At 41.6% G+C, this 20,550-nt stretch overlaps 3 protein-coding genes across 13 annotated transcripts in view; 1 reads left to right on the top strand and 2 right to left on the bottom strand.

The window, feature by feature from the left end:
• Positions 1-1,740: 1,740 nt before the first annotated feature.
• On the bottom strand, positions 1,741-5,569 carry spata2l (spermatogenesis associated 2-like). Its single transcript, XM_021595766.3, has 3 exons — positions 5,018-5,569; positions 4,051-4,373; positions 1,741-3,414 (listed from the first exon to the last, which is right to left on the bottom strand). Exons 2-3 carry the CDS (start codon positions 4,366-4,368, stop codon positions 2,176-2,178), a joined length of 1,557 nt encoding a protein of 518 aa, XP_021451441.3. The 5' UTR covers positions 4,369-4,373; positions 5,018-5,569; the 3' UTR covers positions 1,741-2,175.
• Positions 5,570-6,237: 668 nt separating this feature from the next.
• Positions 6,238-13,172, top strand: LOC110517792 (uncharacterized). Its single transcript, XM_090215800.1, has 7 exons — positions 6,238-6,402; positions 7,304-7,411; positions 7,539-7,678; positions 7,909-8,005; positions 12,053-12,177; positions 12,408-12,583; positions 12,999-13,172. The coding sequence occupies exons 1-7, from the start codon at positions 6,318-6,320 to the stop codon at positions 13,060-13,062; spliced, it is 795 nt and encodes a 264-aa protein (XP_090071926.1). The 5' UTR covers positions 6,238-6,317; the 3' UTR covers positions 13,063-13,172.
• A 724-nt stretch (positions 13,173-13,896) lies between these two features.
• LOC110517311 (VPS9 domain-containing protein 1) overlaps positions 13,897-20,550 on the bottom strand; it is a 32,779-nt gene continuing 26,125 nt past the window's right edge. For 8 of the 11 annotated variants that reach the window (XR_002472594.3, XR_002472598.3, XR_002472603.3 and 5 more), the window contains 2 exons: positions 20,323-20,439; positions 16,979-18,922 (listed from right to left, as the gene is read on the bottom strand). Coding sequence is in view for 6 of the 11 variants with exons in the window: in XM_021595452.3 (XP_021451127.3) it covers positions 20,328-20,439 (112 nt within the window). In the remaining 5 variants the exon portion in view is untranslated. Of the gene's footprint in view, positions 16,802-16,978; positions 19,863-20,322; positions 20,440-20,550 lie in introns of those variants that run through there. The other 3 variants (XR_016490538.1, XM_021595524.3, XM_090215475.1) reach the window with 2 other exon arrangements.

Raw genomic sequence — 20,550 nt, 5'->3', positions numbered from 1 at the left:
GGATGGGCACACTGTTAACCTGTTCTTGACGATACATTTTTCTTCCGAATCGAGAACGAAGAAAGTATCTTAAAAAACTGTGTTCGGTTGCTTCTCCAAAAACCAGAGAATATTCAGAAAGATAGGAAAATCTTTGCCATTATGGCTGTCAAACATCTTGCATTTCCCAACATTCTTTGCAGGAACTAGTTGTTTTATGTAGATGACAGTGCACCAAACAGTGCAACCTGAACAAAGATCTACACACATGCAAGAGGCATTTCTCACTCGATAGTAAAATCCACATTTTGAATATTCAGTTTTTTTGGACAACCACTTGCAACTGAATACGGACATTTATAAGATACACTTTTCTTTCGAATCGAGAACGAAGAAAGTAAATTAGTTGAAAATTGGTCCCGATCCTTTCTACTAGCCAAGGTATAACAGCTACTATGGAAGAATTCACATATCGCCATTCTAATGTATAGCTACTTCCACAGAGCAGCTAAATTGACAAATTGAAATAAACTTGTCCAGATTTAATCTACCCAAACCTGCTATCTGACTTCAATCACTGGACCCATGGCAGGTCAACATTAAATGAATTATGCATGTGTGTGTGACTGCTTTTATTAATAAGGTTTTCATTTTTGTTTCAAAGGCCTGAATGAGAAGGCAGAGCCTGTGACCTGGCAAGTTTCAAACTAACCTTGTCACCCTGATTGAGCACTAAGACAACTTCTTGGACATAATATACAACAGACCATGAAGAAACCTTTCTTACTGATTCTTTATTAATAAATATATTTATGAATCCAGATTTGTAGTCTGAATGAATATTGAATTATCTTGCAAGTTGTTTCAAATGTCCACAAACAGAGCTAAAATATTGACTCAACTGTGGACTGTCACCCGAGTGGTATACTACGACGCTAGGTTTTCTAAAGCTAGCTAGCTTCACATTACAGCTCAGGCTTCATCCGTATTACGACAGTGGATATTGCTCATCCGGCGTGTGCATGTCGCACATCGTACTCATTGAGACAATACTAAAACGTCCATCCTTGGGCGATTTCATCTTAGCAGGCTGTGGTGTGAAATAGGCAATTAGAAGTTCTGTATTTTATGCTGTCATTGGTGTGCACAATTGTATGAAGTCATACAAGTTTTACTGTGCGTGAAGTTTCAAATTCATCCTGTCTTTACTAAATGTAATGTTATAGGTATTTTAATTACTTTCTTTACAAAAAAAGCATTTCATTAATAAAATAGTAATCAGTGGTTTCCCTCAAATGAAAGGGATGATGACGCAATATTTGTGAGAGGGAGGGAATCTTATTTAGTTGGTCCTCAACTCCCAGCTCAGACACCTCATTCAGGAGAAGTGGAGTTAGCCTGCCCCGGAGCAGGTCAGTTCTGAAGGATTCATTGCCATATAACTGTACCTGGCTAAAAGGTGAGCCACTTTCGTATGACTGGTTATCGAGTTTAACTCAGAGTTGACCAAAGTTACCTTGTGACTCCTCAAACCCAGTACGTAATATACCCTTCAGGTTAGTTATGAAGGATTTGTTGCCATAGAAATTTACCAGGCTAAAAAGGTGAGACGTGATCAGTTATCGCGAGTTGAACTCGGAGTTGACCAAAGTTACCTCACTACTCAAACCTGATTTTTAGTATAGGGCTCCGATAGCTGACCGCAGAGAAAACAGCGCTGGGCCAATTATGCGCCACAACATCTAAAATGCACGAGACATCTTTTCCAATTTAAATCCCATTTTTATTCAAATAACTTTGACAACAGAACAAATAATGAAAACAAGCAACTTAACCCACATTTGGCAATATTATCTTAACTCTTGAGCTGCAACATGTATAACTGGCATTAGACTAACATAAGTATAAGGCTTCAGATCCCAACAGTCAATGAGACTGGATGAATTATCATGAAAAACATTCAGGGCAATTTAAGGTCCTACTGAGTAGACTAAAGTAGAAAAATATAGAAGAGTTTGGCATTTCACTTTTAATCCCTGGGTAGGATAAAGCTAATTTATACAATCGTATTACAAATTAAGAATATTGTGAATTTAAGGCAACGTGTAAGTGATTGCCATCATTATATTTATAGGCATTTTTTTAAATCAGTGCTTTTCCCAATTCCATCAAGTACCTTTAAAATGGTTCCTAAATTCAAACTTCAGAGGACTCATCAAAAGGGTAGCCACAAACACATTGAAGTGGTGTTCTATACCAACAGTCTTTACAATACACAACACTGCAGTACCTGCATAGTTTGCAAGGGGGCCTTGTGCACCCCAACCCACTTGAGCAGACATCCAACATGAGCATCTTGTGCTTTCTCTGGCACATCTCCAACATTTTACAGGCTCTAGTGTGGAATACCTTGCAGGTGAGGCAGGTAACCTCAGGGTCTGGATTGGCAGTGTTGCAACAGTCATGAAAAGGAATGGGCTGAGGGGTAAGGCTTCTTGCTTCAAAAACATCAAGTGGAGGGCAGAACTCTCTCTTATCCTCATAGAGTGGCACACCTCCCTCTCCAGGACTTCCTAGCCGTGGTGATAATCCACTGCTCTCTCTCTGCTCCTGTAGGACTTCACCATCAATATGTTTTACTTCATGACCCTCGTCTTTGCACCTCTCCAATATGGGGCAGTTCAAGCTACGTAAGGTATTGCAATTCTTGCAATGATGGATGCAAGGGCTAGTGTAGCACTCGATGCAGAACTGACTGCCCCCTGGTGACACAGGGTGGGCATTCCCTGATGCTTTTGCAGACAGCAATTGTGAATCCCCTTTATCTGACCCGGACATGGCCAACTCTTTATTTGGACTTTCCCTTTGCTTGTGAGTTGGGGTGTTTCTGGTTGGTGCTAATGATGGTGTCTTAATCAACTGGCAGTTCAGTGAGGAGACACAGATATTCTCTCGTTGAGAAGAAAGCCCTCTCGTGTACACCCTTCTTGGTGAATAGAGAGGATCTCTGACTAACCCAACTTCTTTATGCCCATTAAACTCATCATCTGTGTACAAATCCAAGTCTGCCTCTATAGTAGATGACTCAAGAAAATCCCCTTCCTGTGGTATAGTCTCCAACCTTCTCTTGCTGTTGTCCAATGCTATCTGCAGGCTGTGACCTTTCTGCCTCTCCTGCACCAGGTTGAGCTCCCACTCCACCCTTCTGCCCTGGGGTACTATGGCAGACAACAGTAAGCGACACTCACAACGTGCAGTGAAGAAAGCACAGGACAGGCGGAGAAGGGTGTCCACTGGGAGGGCTGGGGAACATAGCCTAAGCTCTTCACATAGTCTGGCCTCTGAAGCCTGGTACCCAAGCAACCCAAACAGATCGGCCACCTGCTGCATGGACAGCACCGGCTTGATGTAATGTGTGAACATGCCTGAGAACATCTATAAAAGGAGGAAGGTTGTATTGTTATTCAAATGTAGGAACCGAACAAATTATATTTCTGGACAAAGGCAAAGTCACACAATTGAAGCCAAAACAGCATTCATGATGAGATTATACATTGCTGATGAGCACTCCACCAATATACAGGTAATTGCCTAAATGAAGGGAACACTTGACTAAATGAGGGATACAAAGTATATTGAAAGCAGGTGCTTCCACAGGTGTGGTTCCTGAGTTAATTAAGCAATTAAAACATCCCATCATGCTTAGGGTCATGTATAAAAATTACCAGTTGCCCATTAATTTGGCTAGCCTGCTAGAAAATAACTCTGACTTAGGAAGTCTCAAAGGAGCATATGGAGTTTAAAAGGGGTGTATGCGTGTCTCAGTCACCAGATCTCAACCCAATTTAACACAGCTGGAGCACTGCCTGGAGTCAAAACACCAAATTATGGAATTTCTCATGGAAGAATGGTGTCGCATTCCTCCAGTATAGTTTCAAACACTTGTAGAATCTATGCCAAGGTGCATTGAAGCTGTTCTGGCAGCTCATCGGAGGCTCAATGCCCCATCAACACACTGTTGGCATTTCCTTCATTTTCGCAGTTACCAGTATATTCCCCAAATTAGCATACCTTTACCACTCTGTATTCCTTTCTCCAGGGACACAAGTACAGGTTGAGGGATGCCAGTTCCAGCACTTCAAAGGCTCTAGCCAGCCCCTTCAATCCAACTCCTTGTGCTGTCTGAAGCGAGTCCTCCATTACACTGAGGGGGTCCAGTCCCAAGGAATGTGTGTCCTGGGCACAGTCCCCCATCAGCAGTCCCTCTACCTTCTTAATCAGTTCCTCATCTCTGCATACTAGGTTCCAGTCACCTTGCTCAATCCGGTGCTCCAAACTGACCCGGTACAGTTCCACCAGATCCCTGGCTTTCTTCCCAGGGACAGTCATCTCAGCTACATAGAAAAAACCCAACAAAGACAAAATAATCAATGAAACCCCTTGACTGTACTCTACTGCAACTGGAATCATTTGACCTAGGTATTGTTTTTAGAAATTACGTCTGTTTATCACACATTTACATCCCAGGAGAATGGTCCCATAACATTCAGCCATTACATTAGGGATGAAACTATCGCCCTCCCTAAAATGAAAGCGAAAGTGACCTGATAAGACTTGATTAGTTAGCTAGCTTTCTAGCTAAAAAGTAGACAGCGTGTTACAAATATTAGACCAAAACTTTTAATTGCGTTACAAGTCAGCAGTAGCGTTAACGTCAAAAAACACTGTGTTAAAAATAAAAAATAAACTAAGCTAGTTATCTAGCTATTTAGCTAGCTAGCTTTTGCGCACCTTGCTGGGCTCGGTCAATGACACCAGTCCACCCGTACAATTTTGCTGACACTATGTTTAAAGAAATAATTTTAGCTATGAAATTCAACCACACGACTCCATCGTCCACTTGCTGGTGCGTTTTGGCAACTACGTTAGCTAGCCAGCCAGCTAGCTAGCTATAAGCTAAGTAATATAGCTAACTTGCTTACTAGCTAAATAATGTAAACATATGAAACCCAGTTGCTAACAAACAAAAACAACTCACCAACACTTTATATATGGTGGGACCTTTCCTTAAACCATCACAAATGCAAGGAACACTGCTGTAAAAATTGACGAGCGTGATTTGAACCCAACCCCGAGTTCCGAAAAATAAACCCCGTCACGTGTCACCCTAAAAGTGTGGGGGCCTTCGATTTAGCTCGGGCGCCAGCCCGGAGTATGGTTTGACAAAATAAGTACATTTTTATACTTCACAAATTTCCAAACCATTCAATTGCGTATTTTTTTCTTAATATACAGCAATATAAATATTCAAAATACAGCAAGAGAGTGAGGAGTCTGTGACTATGAATATACATCTACGAATTCAACAGGCTGCTTTGAGCTCATCCGAAATCTATGTTTTTCTCCACCAGAGTGCGCGATATTCTATCGATGTCATCATTTATTCACTAACCAAGTTTACATGCATACTGTTTATTGTTGTTTTTCACGGTCTGTGCAGGCTTAGTTGGGTATATCATGGGTGTTGTGCAGTCTATGGTGTTATGTCATGATGTTTTCATCTGATTTTCAAACAAATCACTTCAAAAAGATTGGTCCTGTGAAAAATGTCCAATGTCATCAGTTTGACCGGTTTTAAGGGAACGAAAAGCTGAGAAAACGATGAAGCACGTTTCTGATAAGACTTAAGTTCATCTTGGGCGCATATGTTATGTGGTTGAAATACTGTCTGCTTCCATGACAGTGTCAAATATAACACATTACATGTTCCTTCACATTTTCTCAAGAGATGCTGAATGAAAGAAAGAAATCATATTTCTCCACTCCTGTTCCCGAGACAAAATTAACATTCGTTGTATCATTTTACAGCAAGACATTCATGCCTCTGCTGGATTTAATATTATATTACGCTACACGTGAGAGGTCGTAGGCCTACAGCCAGTGTCCAGATTTCAGTAACTATTCAATTTAACTCATATGAACTTAATTTAGGAATATTATGTTTATTCAAGGATACAGGGACAATCCTGAACGGGATATCAAAGGTGCATGTAAACAGTTTATCCCGAATAAGACCCTAAGCGGGATATGAGCTACTATCCGCAATACTGTTTGCATGTAAATGTAGTCATTGTCGTTCTGAGAGAGAGAGACCAAATCAGTTAGGTTTTATGGGTTGTTCTTTCACCTGATACGGGCGTGGCTTCAGTGACACTGGTAGAAGGGCGTAACTGTGGCCGCTATGATTTGTTTAAAGGTCCCGGGCGGTACAAAATGCTCTCTATAGACTCAGACTGTCAGTCTCATTAAAACTGTTCAGTCCTGTGGACCTATCCAGCATGTCAAACGCTGACAGAGTTGTGTTAGCTCTCGGTGGAGCAGGAACAGTGGGCTCTGGAATAGTTAAAGCACTCCTTGACAAAGGTAAGATGTCCTCATTGAGTTAGGGAGCATTTGGAGTCTGGGAACCGATACACCTGCGCCAAGACAATGCCTCTGCCCGATCAATGGGCCGGATTAAGTGGTGAAATTAATCTAAAAGGTCCTGCGTGCAAAATATGTAGGATAGGCTATATATGAAGAGGTATGTTAAATTGTGTGCCACGTGACATTTTACGCATGTATGGCCGTTGTCGGCTGGATCAGCATGGCTCTGCTGGGAAGTTAGTTGATTTCTGCGTTTCTCAAGGTATATTGTTGGGTAATATATGAAATAAACATTTTAGTAATTGAGACTGCGCGGGAAACAAGGATTATGGCGGTGTCAATGTGGTTGTCATGAGTGCATTTGCCCGTAAAACAACTGGAATCTCCTTTACGCACATAATTCAGCGTGTGATTCTCTTAAGAATATCCGAAAACTTGACGTCATCTTGAGGTTTTAGGAATTGAAATCCAACTAGCAGTTAACCTCAAGAATAATGTTAATATATTGTTTTTTTTCTCTCGTCAATAGTGCTGGTAAAAAGGCTTAGTCTAGACACAGGTTCGTCGGGAAGCCATAGATAATAAATGTATGGTTTGGATCAAAATGTCACGACGCTGAGTTAATTGATTGGTATTTCCCTTTTGGATGTACTTTTTGTTAGAGGGTATCATAATTTCAATCATGAATTTGTCTAACCACACAGTCTCCTCAAGTGACAATTTAATAATTATTTTTTCTTATAGTATAGTAACATAACATTGTAAAATGTTATATGAAACAGTTCAAATGTAAGCAGAACCATCTACTGCAGTAAAATTGCCCTTTTGTTTGTCATGTGTCAGTCACATTTGATAATGACATGTCCTGATTGTGACTGTGTACTATACTTGTTTTAAGGTTTCAAGGTGGCGGTTATCTCCAGAGACAACAGCAGGTTGGATAAACTCAGGGGGTTTGTTTCTCCCTCCACCAAAGACAACCTCACCACTCTAGTGGGGAATGTTGGTAATACTTGTCAGAAACAATTTTACATCGACACATTTTACAAGTGAGAGTATTGTTGAAGGTATCCCATATCCCCAAAAGGTAGTGTATGGAAATACCTCTCAAACTCTGTTACTCTTTTTCTTAGGTTCAGAGGAAGGGGCAGAGGTGGTCAAGCAGGCCCTTCTGAAGTCTGTTGGCAAGGTGACAGACATTGTGTCATCTCTGGGTTTCAGCTGGTGGCAGGGTGGACCTCCACATAGCCAGACTCTGAAAGAACTACACTGGGTGAGTCCTCAACACAACTCAGACTAATCCATGATCCAGAGTTGATATCATCACCATTATCTTTTAAGCTGCCATGACTTCCTTGTTTTTAAGCCTCACTCCAGTCTTCCTCTCTTTGCTGTCAGTTCCACATCTTTCTCGATTTTCCTCTCGTGTTGAATTCGCCACCTCTCTCCCTCCTTTCTTCTCTGTATTAATCTATTTTCCTCATTCTTCTCATCCACCCGTAGGTGATTGAGACATTGCTGTTCAGCACCTTTGTATCATGGAAGGTCTTCTTTCCACTGGTGAGAGACGACCCCAACTGCACCTACACCTTTATCACAGGTGAGTCTCCCACCTGGGCCCCTCCCAACATCCCAGCCAGTCAGTGCCGGTTCCAGGCACAAGTGACATAAGCGGTCGCTTAGGTGTCTCAATGTATTGGTGAGAGTAAGATTAGTAGAATGCACCAGGTGCAATTTTGAAATGTGGTTGTGCATCAGTAGTTTTTCTTTGTCAGTTACTGACAGTCACTCAATTAGCCATGTCAGCTTACAATTTTTAGATTGGTAGTTAGCTGGTTAGACTATCTAAACTTGTAGTAATTATGGCCAAATACCGACTGGGCACCCAGGGCACTTACCCAGGGGCCCTGACCTCCGGGGGGCCCCCCATTGATTTGTTCGTCATTCTCACTCAGATATCATATTAACATGGCATAAGTCATGGCAACATGTGTTGAATTGTAGGAAATTGTCTGCCGTCTTAAAGCTAATCTCTCTGCCCCATTGCAAAATGAGTAGAATTGCATAAAATTTGTTATAAAGTTGCAACGCTTTCTCTCCGCCCCATGGCAAAAAAATTATAATTGTGGAAAATGTGCTTTAGCAGTCCAATTCAGTTGTTTTTATCTCAGTATCAAATCATTTCTGGTAACAATTAAGTACCTTACTGTGATTTAAATTAAAATGGTAAAAAATAAACACAGCTTCTTAGCAAAGAGCAATTTCTCAATAAATAATTTTGCTAGGACTGTCTCGGAGTGGTCTAAGTGGGGAAGGGAAAACTGAAAATTAGCTGTTAATGGCAGAGAGGTTTGGAACTCTCTTTCTTATTGGTCAAAAAACTAATTCACTGCATGGTGATGTTACCATGGAAGGCCAAAACTCCATCCCACCAAAACAAGCAGTCTTTTCAAACAGCTCTTTCACTAAAGGCATTATCATGTTCACAATGTCACAGTATTATTCCAACCTCCTAAGGTAGAAATACACTACATGACCAAAAGTATGTGGACACCTGCTCATCAAACATCTCATTCCAAAATTATGGGCATTAACATGGAGTTCGTCCCCCCCCCCCCCCCCCCCTTCCTGCTTTAACAGCCACCACTCTTCTGGGAAGGCTTTCCGCTAGATGTTGGAACATTGCTGTAGGGACTTGCTTCCATTCAGCCTCAAGCATTAGTGAGGTTGGGCGATTAGGTCTGGCTCGCAGTCGGTGTTCCAATTCATCCCAAAGGTGTTCGATCGGGTTGCGGTCAAGGCTCTGTACAGGCCAGTCAAGTTCTTCCACACCAATCTCGACAAACCATTTTTGTATGGGCCTCTCTTTATGCATGGTGGCATTGTCATGCTGAAACAGGAAAGGGCCTTCCCCAAACGGTTGCCACAAAGTTGGAAGCACAGAATCGTCTAAAATGTCATTGGATGCTGTAGCGTTAATATTTCCCTTCACTGGACCTAGGGGGCCTAGCCCAAACCATGAAAAACAGTTCCAGACCATTAATCCTCCTCCACCAAACTAGGCAGGTAGCATTCTTCTGGCATCTGCCAAACCCAGATTTGTCTGACAGACTGCCAGATGATGAAGCGTGATTCAGTACTCCAGAGAATGTGTTTCCACTGCTCCAGAGTCCAATGGCGGCGAGCTTTACTCCACACCAACGGATGCTTGGCATTGTGCATGGTGATCTTAGGCTTGCATGTGGCTACTCGGCCATAGAAACCCATTTTATGTAGCTCCTGACAACCACTTATTGTGCTGATGTTGCTTCCTGAGGCAGTTTAGAAATCGGTAGTGACTGTTGCAACCTAGGACAGGATTTTTATGCACTACGCACTTCAGCACTTGGTGGCCCCATTCTGTAAACTTGTCTGGCCTACCACTTTGCGGCTGAGCCTCTGTTTCTCCTAGATGTTTCCACTTCACAATAACAGCACTTAGTTGACCGGGGCAGCTCTAGCAGGGTAGAAATTTGACGAACTGACTTGTTAGAAAGGTGGCATCCTATGACGGTGCCACGTTGAAAGTCACTGAGCTCTTCAGTAAGTCCACTCTACTGTCAATGTTTGTCTATGGAGATTATATGGCGGCGTGCTCAATTGTATACACTTGTCAGCAACGAGTGTGGCTAAAATAGCTGAATCAACTAATTTTAAGTTGTCAACATACTTTTGTATATATAGTGTTCAGACCCCTTGGCTTTAGCCACATTTTGTCATAGCCTTATTCTAAAATAGATTAAATCGTTTTTATCCCTCATCAATCTACACAAAATACCCATAATGATATAGCAATAAGTTTTTTTAAATGTTTTAAACTGAAATATTATATTTACATAAGTATTCAGACCATTTTACTCTGTTTTACTCTGTTACTTTGTTGAAGCACCTTTAGCAGGGATTACAGCCTTGAGTCTTCTTGGAGATGACGCTACAAGCTTGGCACACCTGTATTTGGGGAGTTTCTCCCATTCTTCTCTGCAGATCTTCTCAAGCTCTGTCAGGTTGGATGGGGAGTGTCGCTGCACAGCTAATTTCAGATCTCTCCAGAGATGTTCGATCTGGTTAAAGTCCGGGCTCTGGCCGGGCCTCTCAAGGACATTGAGACTTGTCCCGAAGCCACTCCTGCGTTGTCATGTTGGAAGGTGAACCTTTGCCCCAGTCTGATAACCTGCTCCAGAGCGCTCAGGACTTCATCAAGTATCTCTCTGTACTTCTCTGTTCATCTTTCACTCAATCCTGACTAGTCTCCCAGTCCCTGCTGCTGAAAAACAGCCCCACAGCATGATGCTGCCACCACCATGCTTCACTGTAGGGATGGTGCCAGGTTTCCTCCAGACCTGACGCTTGGTGTTCAGGCCAAAGAGTTCAATATTGGTTTCATCAGACCAGAGAATCTGGTTTCTCATGGTCAGAGTCCTTTAGGTGCCTTTTGGCAAATGCCAAGCGGGCTGTCATGTGCCTTTTTACTGAAGTTGCTTCCGTCTTGCTACTCTACCATAAATGCCTGATTGGTGGAGTGCTGCAAAGATGGTTGTCCTTCTGGAAGGTTCTCCCATCTCCACAGAGGAACTCTGGAGCTCTGTAAGAGTGACCAACGGGTTCTTGGTCACCTCACTGACCAAGGCACTTCTCCCCTGATTGCTCAGTTTGGCCGGGCGGCCCTCTCTAGGAAGAGTCTTGGTGGTTCCAAACTTCAACCATTTAAGAATGATGGAGGCCACTGTGTTCTTGGGGACCTTCAAATGCTGCAGACATTGTTTGGTACCCTTCCCCAGTTCTGTGCCTTGACACAATCCTGTCTCTGAGCTCTACGGACAATTCCTTCCACCTCATGGCTTCGTTTTTGCTTTAACATGCAATGACAACAGTCAGACCTTATATAGACAGGTGTGTGCCTTTTTCAAATCATGTCCAATCAATTGAATGTATCACAGGTGGACTCCAAGTTGTAGTAACATTTAATGATGATCAATGGAAACAGGATGCATCCAAGCTAATTTTCAAAGGGTGCAAAAACATATGTAAATAAGGTGTGTATTCAGAACCTGTTTTCACGTTGCCATTATGGAGTATTGTGTGTGGATTGCTGAGGAACATGTTTTATTTAATCAATTTTAGAATAAGGCAATAATGTAACAAAATGTGGAAAAACGGGAGGTGTCTGAATATTTTCCAAATGCACTGAAAACATAACACAAAATCATGTTTTTGACTGCACTGGGCCTTTAAACCCATAAAGTCTTATGTACTCCCCATTGTAAAATGTGTAGAATTGCAGGAAATTAACTTAAAACTCTCCACTGTCAAAAGGGGGGGGGGGGGGGCACGGGCACTAAAATATTTTGCCTCGAGGTAGGGGGCCCTCAACAAAATCTCACTTAGGGCTCCCAAAAGGCTAGCGCTGTAGAGGCCAGGAAAGTAGTATATGTCCTTCTGAGCATTATGTGAAAGTGATTGGACCTTTTGCCAAGTTTGAGTGAGAGATGGGCAACACCTTGTTTTGAGGAACAACCTTCTTCCCCACTTGATATAACATGATTTTTCTCTTTGCACTTGCTGAGTATGACTTGAGTGTTATTTGGCAGTGATGTGTGCTGTGCCGCAGGTGGTGCTGGGGAGAAGCTGTTGATGCCAGGTACAGGGTTCCTGACTGTTGGCGCTGCCAGCACCCTGGCATTTTGTCAGGTATTACGAGAGGAGTACCCAGAAGTACCCTGCAAACTCAACCAGGTTTGGCCAAGATCCATAATATGAAACTCCCATTGCTTGGTTAGATAGTTAGCTGGGGTATCAGTTGCAGTACTTGTCTCAGTCTGCCCAAAGAGCAATTGTTGATAAAAGTTGTCTGCAACATTGCGATCGTGAATACAACATTCTCTTGCCTTGTTTGCGGTTTCATATACCATAAATTGACTATCATTAATCAATGCCAACTGGCTTCCATTCTCTTGCTCTTTTAGGTAAAGATCAACACAGGTGTGGCCCCTCCAGAGCGTGTGGCTCCTGGTTACCTGAACCACCTGGACCTTGGTGAGGCTGTGGCCACATTGGTGGAGAGAAAGAACACCACCCACACCGTGTTCCCTGTCAACTGCCCGGCAGACTTAAAAACCGTCATTCTAGAGGGTAACCTTCAACGCTGCCCCTCTCTGCCATAAATCCCTGCAGATTATCAATACCATAGTGCTCGAGTCATTCCACATCCATTTTATTCTATAGTCAGTTCATGTGGTTTTCTTGGCATGTCAAATTATATATCTGTAAGGAAAATGTCAATCTTTGTGACTTCATACCAGCTTCTGCACAGTCCTTCATTGTTCCAGTGTTCATACACTAATAACAAGAACATAATGCTCCAATGGAACTGTGCAAGTGCTTACAAGTGTAGATGATCTAGATGCACTCTGTTGGGAAAGTGCAGAATGACTCTAAGATGTAAGCATTTCACTGTTAGTCTACACCTGTTGTTTACGAAGCATGTGACAAAATGTGAGGCAGTAAAAGGTGGCGGTACAGGGTCTTGGAACATTTGTGTCCCGTAGTGTGACTCTCTGTCCTGTTCAGACGCCCTCCCCTTTTATCTGGGTCCAATTATCTGGGATGGCACATCCTTAAACAAACAATGAAGGGGATGAGGAGGTGGGAGGTCCCCCGGAGGTAAAGAAATATCAGAGTGCATTGTTGTCTTTGTCTACTGTTCTGTTAATGGCATGCATGCTTTAGCAGCAATAATGTATATTTGTCATGCTAATAAAAAAAACTGAATTGTGTCGAGGCAACACTAACTAACCGAGTTGGGTCAGAGGTTGTTGTCCGTGGTTTTGTTTTGACTGTGTCGGCTGACAGCTCAATTAGGCCAACTTTTAATGAGCAGCGGGTGAGAATCCACCGGTCTTTCTCTCTCCATCACCCACACACAAACACATTAACACACAGTGCTTGACTTGGTGCCAGCACTGTTGATATTTAGGAACTCTACAATACCTTTGAGCTAGTATTCTATAGAGGTACAGGAGCTCAAGTAGTAGAACACTTGAGGTGCCAGTACTTAGCTCCAGTGAGCTTCTGCCCAAGTCAAGCACTGTTAACACACACTAATGCCGATAAACCGTCCTGTATGATGCCCTTTCTTATTCTAATAGGAAAAGAGAATTGTCTTTTGTAGGGATAGGAGGGACTGTGGTGGACTTACAAGTTCTTACAAGGCAGAAATGAATCAGCTTCTAAAAGAGGAAGTAGGGTGAGAGGGGATTTGTTTTAATGTATTACAAAATTAGAGCGACGTAACATGAGTATTTTAAGCGTTCAGTGGGTCACGCAGGGTCTCCCGCCTCAAAGAGCACTATGCAGGTTGTATGGCACCTGACCTCATTTGACATATCACTAAGAGGCACTGAAGCTGTTGTAGACAATGGTGTAGTTCTGCATTAAATAAAAGGAACCAGAGCAGACAAATACAGCTGTCTTTATACATCATTAAAGTAATTAAATATGTACTGTAAACAATTGAAATGCAAATGATGAATTGCACTAGTTAAGTTTAAGATATTATTGCCTGGGCTGGACTTATACCTGAAGACAACAGATCACTGAGGACAGACTGAAGTCATGGTATCAAGCAAGGTAGAACAGTTAAGAAGTGGGCATCAAATTTCTTTTCTGGTTTTCATAAAACATTGGACTGACCGATCCCCCTTTAAAACATGTGAATCAGTTAAGGGTTTAAAACAGAAAAACATATGAGACCTTGGCAGTATCATGCTCCCCTTTCCGTGTGAGTGTAGCAAGTGCTTACCAAAGCTTAAGTTGTCAATTTAAAAAAATAACATGCCTCACATTCACAGGCCAAAAGACACCACAACATATAGTCAGGCTGAGAGACAGACTGGCAGGCAACAGATTTACTTGATACATTCTGGGAAACTCTGAAAATAACATTTTGAACATGTGCTCTTATCACTTAAGCACCTGCAAGTATTAGTGTTTCTTTGTTACAATGAATCTTAGTTACAATAATGTGGGTGGGTGTGTGTGTGGTCTGGTCCACATATGACAGACAGGGAAACAACTCAAGAGTGATGTGATGAGAGAGCAGAGGGATTTGTCTGTTTAATACTGTATCTATTAAAATAATTGTTATTTGGTGTTTTTGGAGACCTTTCTGGAGGCTTACACACTCCACAGACTTTAATCAACATTGTGCCCAGGGAGAGATGGAGAGGACAGTTTGATCTCACGCCAGCATCGTCAGGGCATGGCCTCACACACACACATCTTATCAGATGATTAGTTCCCAATGTTGACATGAACAGTAGATGTCAGCAGGCAATGGGGTGACAAATGCACTGGGTAGCTGTCATTCATACTTTCCAGGCCACCTGGCATGGTCCTTTGGTGAGGATGAACCCACCTAACAGCTGTTGTCAAGTTCAGCCCAACTATCTCAACCTAGGGCTTCCTATTGCTGCATCCTCTGGTATAGATCACACTAGAGCCAGGACACTGTACCCCACACACGGTTATAGGCTGATATAACAGGCCACCAGTAGACCTGGGTTCAAATACAGTGCATGTGTATTTTAATACTTGTTTATTAAATATATTTTATGAGTATTTTCAAATACATAGCAAAAAACAAGTACTTTTATTTGAGTTTTTGAATGGTTATTTGTAAAAACCAAGTAGTCAATCCATGGGAGTGTATTTGAGTCAGTGGGCTTGTTTGAGTGGTAAGGCTAAAGCAACCGACTGTTGACAAAGGTTGAGGAGTTAAGTAGGGGGAGGTGTATCAGTGACAACCAAAAGTCAGACACTGATGTGGTTTTCCAACAGCAAAGTTCAGTGCAACATGGCAGTGTTGACATTATAAAGAACATATTTTATTAACGTCGAAATAAACATGTCTCCAACCTCCATATCAAGCACTCACAACCTGAAAATATGTTTGTACATTGTACAATCAAATTGGTGAGAGGGGGACTCAAATATCACATTCATTTGTACATATCCACTGTATACAGAGTTGGTTCCTGTTTCTTTCATGTCGTTGGTCACATTTGTTGTGGGTCAAACAAAAACACCCAAATGATTAGCTGACAATAGTCAATCATGCAGGCGATAGCTGCTCATATTGATCAACTGCATAAACCTGCAGTCACAATTTCATGACCTTTGATCAGTTGATGTTTGCAGTCAACATGTAGGCGCAAGTCAAACAATTTCTATCCCCATAATGCAACAAACTTTGAAAGGCAAAAGTAATCCACTCAAAAACGCACCCAGCACAGTGTATTTACAAATACATTCCAATATTCCACTACTTGTTTTTTTTTGTTTTTTTCAAATAAAGGTTATCTGAATACTTGTTTAGAAATCTATTGAAAAGAAATTGAAATAGTATTTGAACCCAGGTCTGGCCACCCGAGGTACAGACATTCCGCTGCTTCACCTCTAGCTCCTCCTGTACCTTACACCAGTGTTTCCCTACCCTGGTCCTCCAGTAACACTACTAACATTACACATTTGAAACCTAACCCTGGAGAAGCACACCTGATTCAACTTCAACTAATCATCAAGTCCTCAATGAGTTGAATGAGGTGTTTGTCAAGGGTTACAACAAAACTGTGTACTGTAGATTCACCTGGTCAGTCCATGTCATGGAAATTGGTTTTATTTTTAAATAGGCAAGTCAGTTAAGAACAAATTGTTATTAGCAATGACGACCTACCCCAGCCAAACGACACTGGGCCAATTGTGGCCTGCCCTATGGGACTCCCAATCACAGCCAGTTGTGATACAGCCTGGAATCAAACCAGGGTCCGGTTTGATTTCAGACCCTTGATTGTGCCATTTGGGAGCCTACTCGGGTGTTCTTGCTTTATAGACTGTGTATAATGGATGTCAGCACCACACGGAGTGTGTACGTGTAATAGGCTGTTATGAGGGGAGGTGGAAGAGGGGTTGCGAGGATCTGTCTGGGAATGGAGCAGTGTATCATGCCAAGGAGGCTGGGACTGAGTAGTCTGTTACGGCATAATGGGTCCTGATAGGATCCGAGCTCTGACTGAGATTTCAGCTTGCATGTGTGTGACAAGGTAAGTGGACTTGAAGGGATTCAAGGGGACACACAATGAGCGCGAGTTATGCATTAAAGTTAGTCCTCTGCGGTTGTCTGGACTCCTCCTGATTCGCATTGGCATGTTTTCTCCTCTGGTCCGGAAGCACTCTGAACAATCCAGCCATATGACCGTCAGTGTCTATCTCCCCTCCTCCCTGCCAGGCCTCCAGCACACAGACCCATCAGGTCAACACTGCCCCAACCGCTCTCTATGTCTGTTCTAAACAAATCTTCATCCTAAAGAAACAGCAAAACAATGCATGAGATTCTAGTGTCAGTCAAATGAGTGCAGCGGGGAGGGGCATGCAGCAGGGCTATATAAAGAGTTGGCTGAATGTTTTCACATTTTTGGAGTGGGCATATCTTCAGCAGAAGAGCGTTTGAATGATAATTAACAAATTCTCAGAGGGACACTTTTCCTCAACTTCTTTATTGTTATAAACCTCCAGGACAACACATACACAGATATTCATAACCACCCAGACTAAGACCCTCCACACAGATGAATGTCTATGGGGGGGGTTCTCCAATAAAATAGCATATTGAATCTGAGTCTAACCAACATACATGTTCATAAGGCTTCAAGAGCAAAAAACAACAAATACAGGTCATAATTAGTTGAGTCAATGTAGTGGTTCACATACTGTGTGAAATACAACAGCATTCCTTACATCCCATTATGTCCATTATATTATCATTTATATACTTCTCACATAAATATACACAGTACATATTAGCACATTTTTGGTGTTACAATTTTCACAGATGGTTTCAAAAGACAATGCTGACAGGTGGTACAATTATTTTAGGATGTCAAAAACATTTTTAAATCTTTTGGACCCATTCATTTCTTTAACAGACCAAATAAAAAGTATTAAATAGAAAACAAACAGCATAAAACAGTATGAATAAAAATGATACATTTAGTCAATAAACCAGGTATTAAGAGTTGTCCGTGCTCTAAGTTTTCATATAGCTGTGAGAGACAGGCCGACTATGTCAAAGGCGTTGCGTTACATCAACAAATGGTTGCGCTCTTCGTCAAAATGTGCAGTTTGGCATCAGATTGCAATATCATACGATGTGGTTAGCGAATATATTAAAACACCCATCTTGGCATTGTGCAATGCAACTGCAATGTAGTCAGCCTGGAACGCAACCATTGAAGATCAGGCAGTGCTTTGAGTGACTGGTCAACTCTCAGCATGTCCTCTAAACACTAAAAAAAAACCTCTCCCTTAAATCCATCCCTATCCCACTTTAAACCTCAACCTAATACTGTACTGACACCAGTTCATGATATATTCTGTAAGTATAAAACATTGTTAAAATGTTCAACCACAGTAGCAAAACAATTAATATCTTATCTGCAAGTGCCTGCTGGCGTCCACACTATTTCAGTGAATTAGTTTAACTGATGAAACTTTCAGAAGTGAAGTCAGAATTGAATTTAAAAAATATTGCCAAAAGAGCAATTAACCATAACCCTGTGAGAATCCCCCCCTAGAACTCCATCCACCCAAATGCACAAAATACTTAAATATTTAGATATATTAAAAACTAATTTGACACTAAATTAGTTCTAATCATGGTCCTAAAATGTTTTGTTGGGGGGCCCATATCTCAATTTTGCATGAAATTTTTCAGAGGCATTGTCCCTACAAATTCGTGAATGAACACACATTCTCACGAAACACAATACTTAGCATAGTTTCAAATCACTCACATCAACCTAGTTTTTTAGCAACATGTGTGCATTACCTTAAAACATAACCTGAATGCAAGCATTAAAATTGAACTGGAATCCTGACATCTAAAATAAATTATTCTATTAATATTCTGTAAGCAGCTCCACAATAATTTATCAATTCATGCTTTTTTTTGAGTTTCAAAAGAGAGACATGTTGTTCTATGGTAATACATAGTCATCTTTCAGACATTCATTTAATAAAATGACAGGGTCAGTTCCTAAACGAAAGCAATAAAACTGAGCAATATTGGACAACAGCATTAAAATATTTTGCAGACTTCAGGTTGATGGATGACAAAGCTTCAAGCACTTGATCTAAATGCCCCTCAATGGCAGTCATAAGCAAAGACATTTCACATTGCAGCTAGTCCAGGTAACAAGCAGGCTTTGTCAAATCACCTGGGTGAACAGAAACAGAACTTGGAAACTAGGTCCAGCCCATCAGAACCATTGTTGCATAAATAAGAAAATTAATTTGACAGCCAAAGTCATTTCTTGCTCAGAACACTGAATTAAGTTGAACCGTAGTCCAGTCTGCAGCTAACAGGCACTGCCACTTCAGAGCACTGCAACACAGGGAATACTGGTTTCCATTTCAAAGCAGCAGCCTGAAATAGCAAACAACAAGCGCTCAATTCATTGGTACACAACACCCTATACACCAGCCATACTAAAGGTAGACCCGGACCGGGGTCAATACAGACCGTGCGTCCAGACTTAAAAATATATTTTTTTGGGGGGGGGAATTCAGTTGGGATTCAACTCCTGGTATCATGTAAACAAACAGACATGTAAAATCTTTAGAATTGCAGGAAATTAGCTCTAAAACTGCACATTTCTCTCTCTGCCAACAAGAGGAGTGAACAGTTTGGGGTCGAATGGATTGCAAGGTAAATTACAATATCCATCCAGACCTCTGCCACCTAATTTGTGTAAAATAATATTATTTATATGAATATTTCCATATTATAATAATATTATTATTTCAGTACACCTGCTATAGACTAGTGAGAGCTACAATGTGTCCCGCTACCACATTTAAAGGACGCTCTTCCAATCAAAGAACTTCAATGTTATTTGGTGTAGAAAAGATGCTATTCACTTGCTCCTAGGTTGCATTCCGATCCTTTACTCCTCTAACCAAAGTGTACACTTGTTCACACCTCCTCATGGAGTTAAAAACATTGGATTAGCATAATCATGAGTTAGGGAGTTTCCCTTTTACGTCAATCCTTGTGATATCCATGAGAGAAGGGTAGAGAATCAGACTGCAGCACTAGCCTGCACCACCATGTTATGTTGAAGTGTAGTAACGAACCCATGTGTGTGGTTATACAGAATAATAGGAGCTGAACTAAGAATGTAAATACCCAAATTCCATTCCAATTCCCAAATTAAATTCGGTAAAACACTGATTTGCCACTCAATGACAAAGGAAACAGAAACCACAAATCATGACAATCCACGGCGACGATGGACTGTTCCAATTTTGGATGCATGAATCGGGAGGTGGTCGGACTGACGTTTAAACCGAATCTGTTATTCCAGCTGAAATGTGGAACAGAGGAGGCCTCATAACTGAACAGCCTTGCATAACTGACAGCTCTCAGACAGAGCACACTTTTAAATCAAATGTTTAGTTAGCATGGATTAATTATGTCACAGGGAGTTTAGGTGGGACTGTTTGATGATGTCACATATAGTTAATCCCTGTGTAAATTCTCCCGCTCTGGAAACATTGCTCAAGGGCCCACTATATTATTTGATTCATCCAACTGCGAACCCTCCAACCCCAATCAGTTCAATAACTTCTAGTTTGGGCACTTTCACAATGGTATCATAGCACTGTGCACTTAACATTTCACTTCATTTTACCATTGTTACAGGTAAGACAAATGATTTAAATTAAACTAATTAAGATTGAAGAGTTGCCTCTAAACGGGATGCATTTGAGAAAGACCTCATTTGCACCCAGGGAAAATGTTTAAACATGTTGGATGTACATTACCTGTATCAGGTGAATTTAGTGTTGTGTAGCTGAAATCCTCCTGTGTGCAATGACTCCACATATTGCAGAGCACTTTGCATGGAGGTCAAGCAGTAGCCCTCCTCTCCAATCAGATACCTTAGACAGAAGAACAGTTAGAACTCTGCACCATCGTTGTACAACAGTGTCACCAACCTTTTCCGAGCCAAGATCACTGTCGCAGTCAAAAAGTAGGCAGAGATCTACTGC

This window comes from Oncorhynchus mykiss, chromosome 1, assembly GCF_057628025.1.
Source record: "Oncorhynchus mykiss isolate SJ-2025 chromosome 1, ASM5762802v1, whole genome shotgun sequence".
NCBI lineage: Eukaryota > Metazoa > Chordata > Actinopteri > Salmoniformes > Salmonidae > Oncorhynchus > Oncorhynchus mykiss.
Note: the sequence above shows the minus strand (reverse complement) of the source record. Positions and strands in the feature narration are given on the sequence as shown.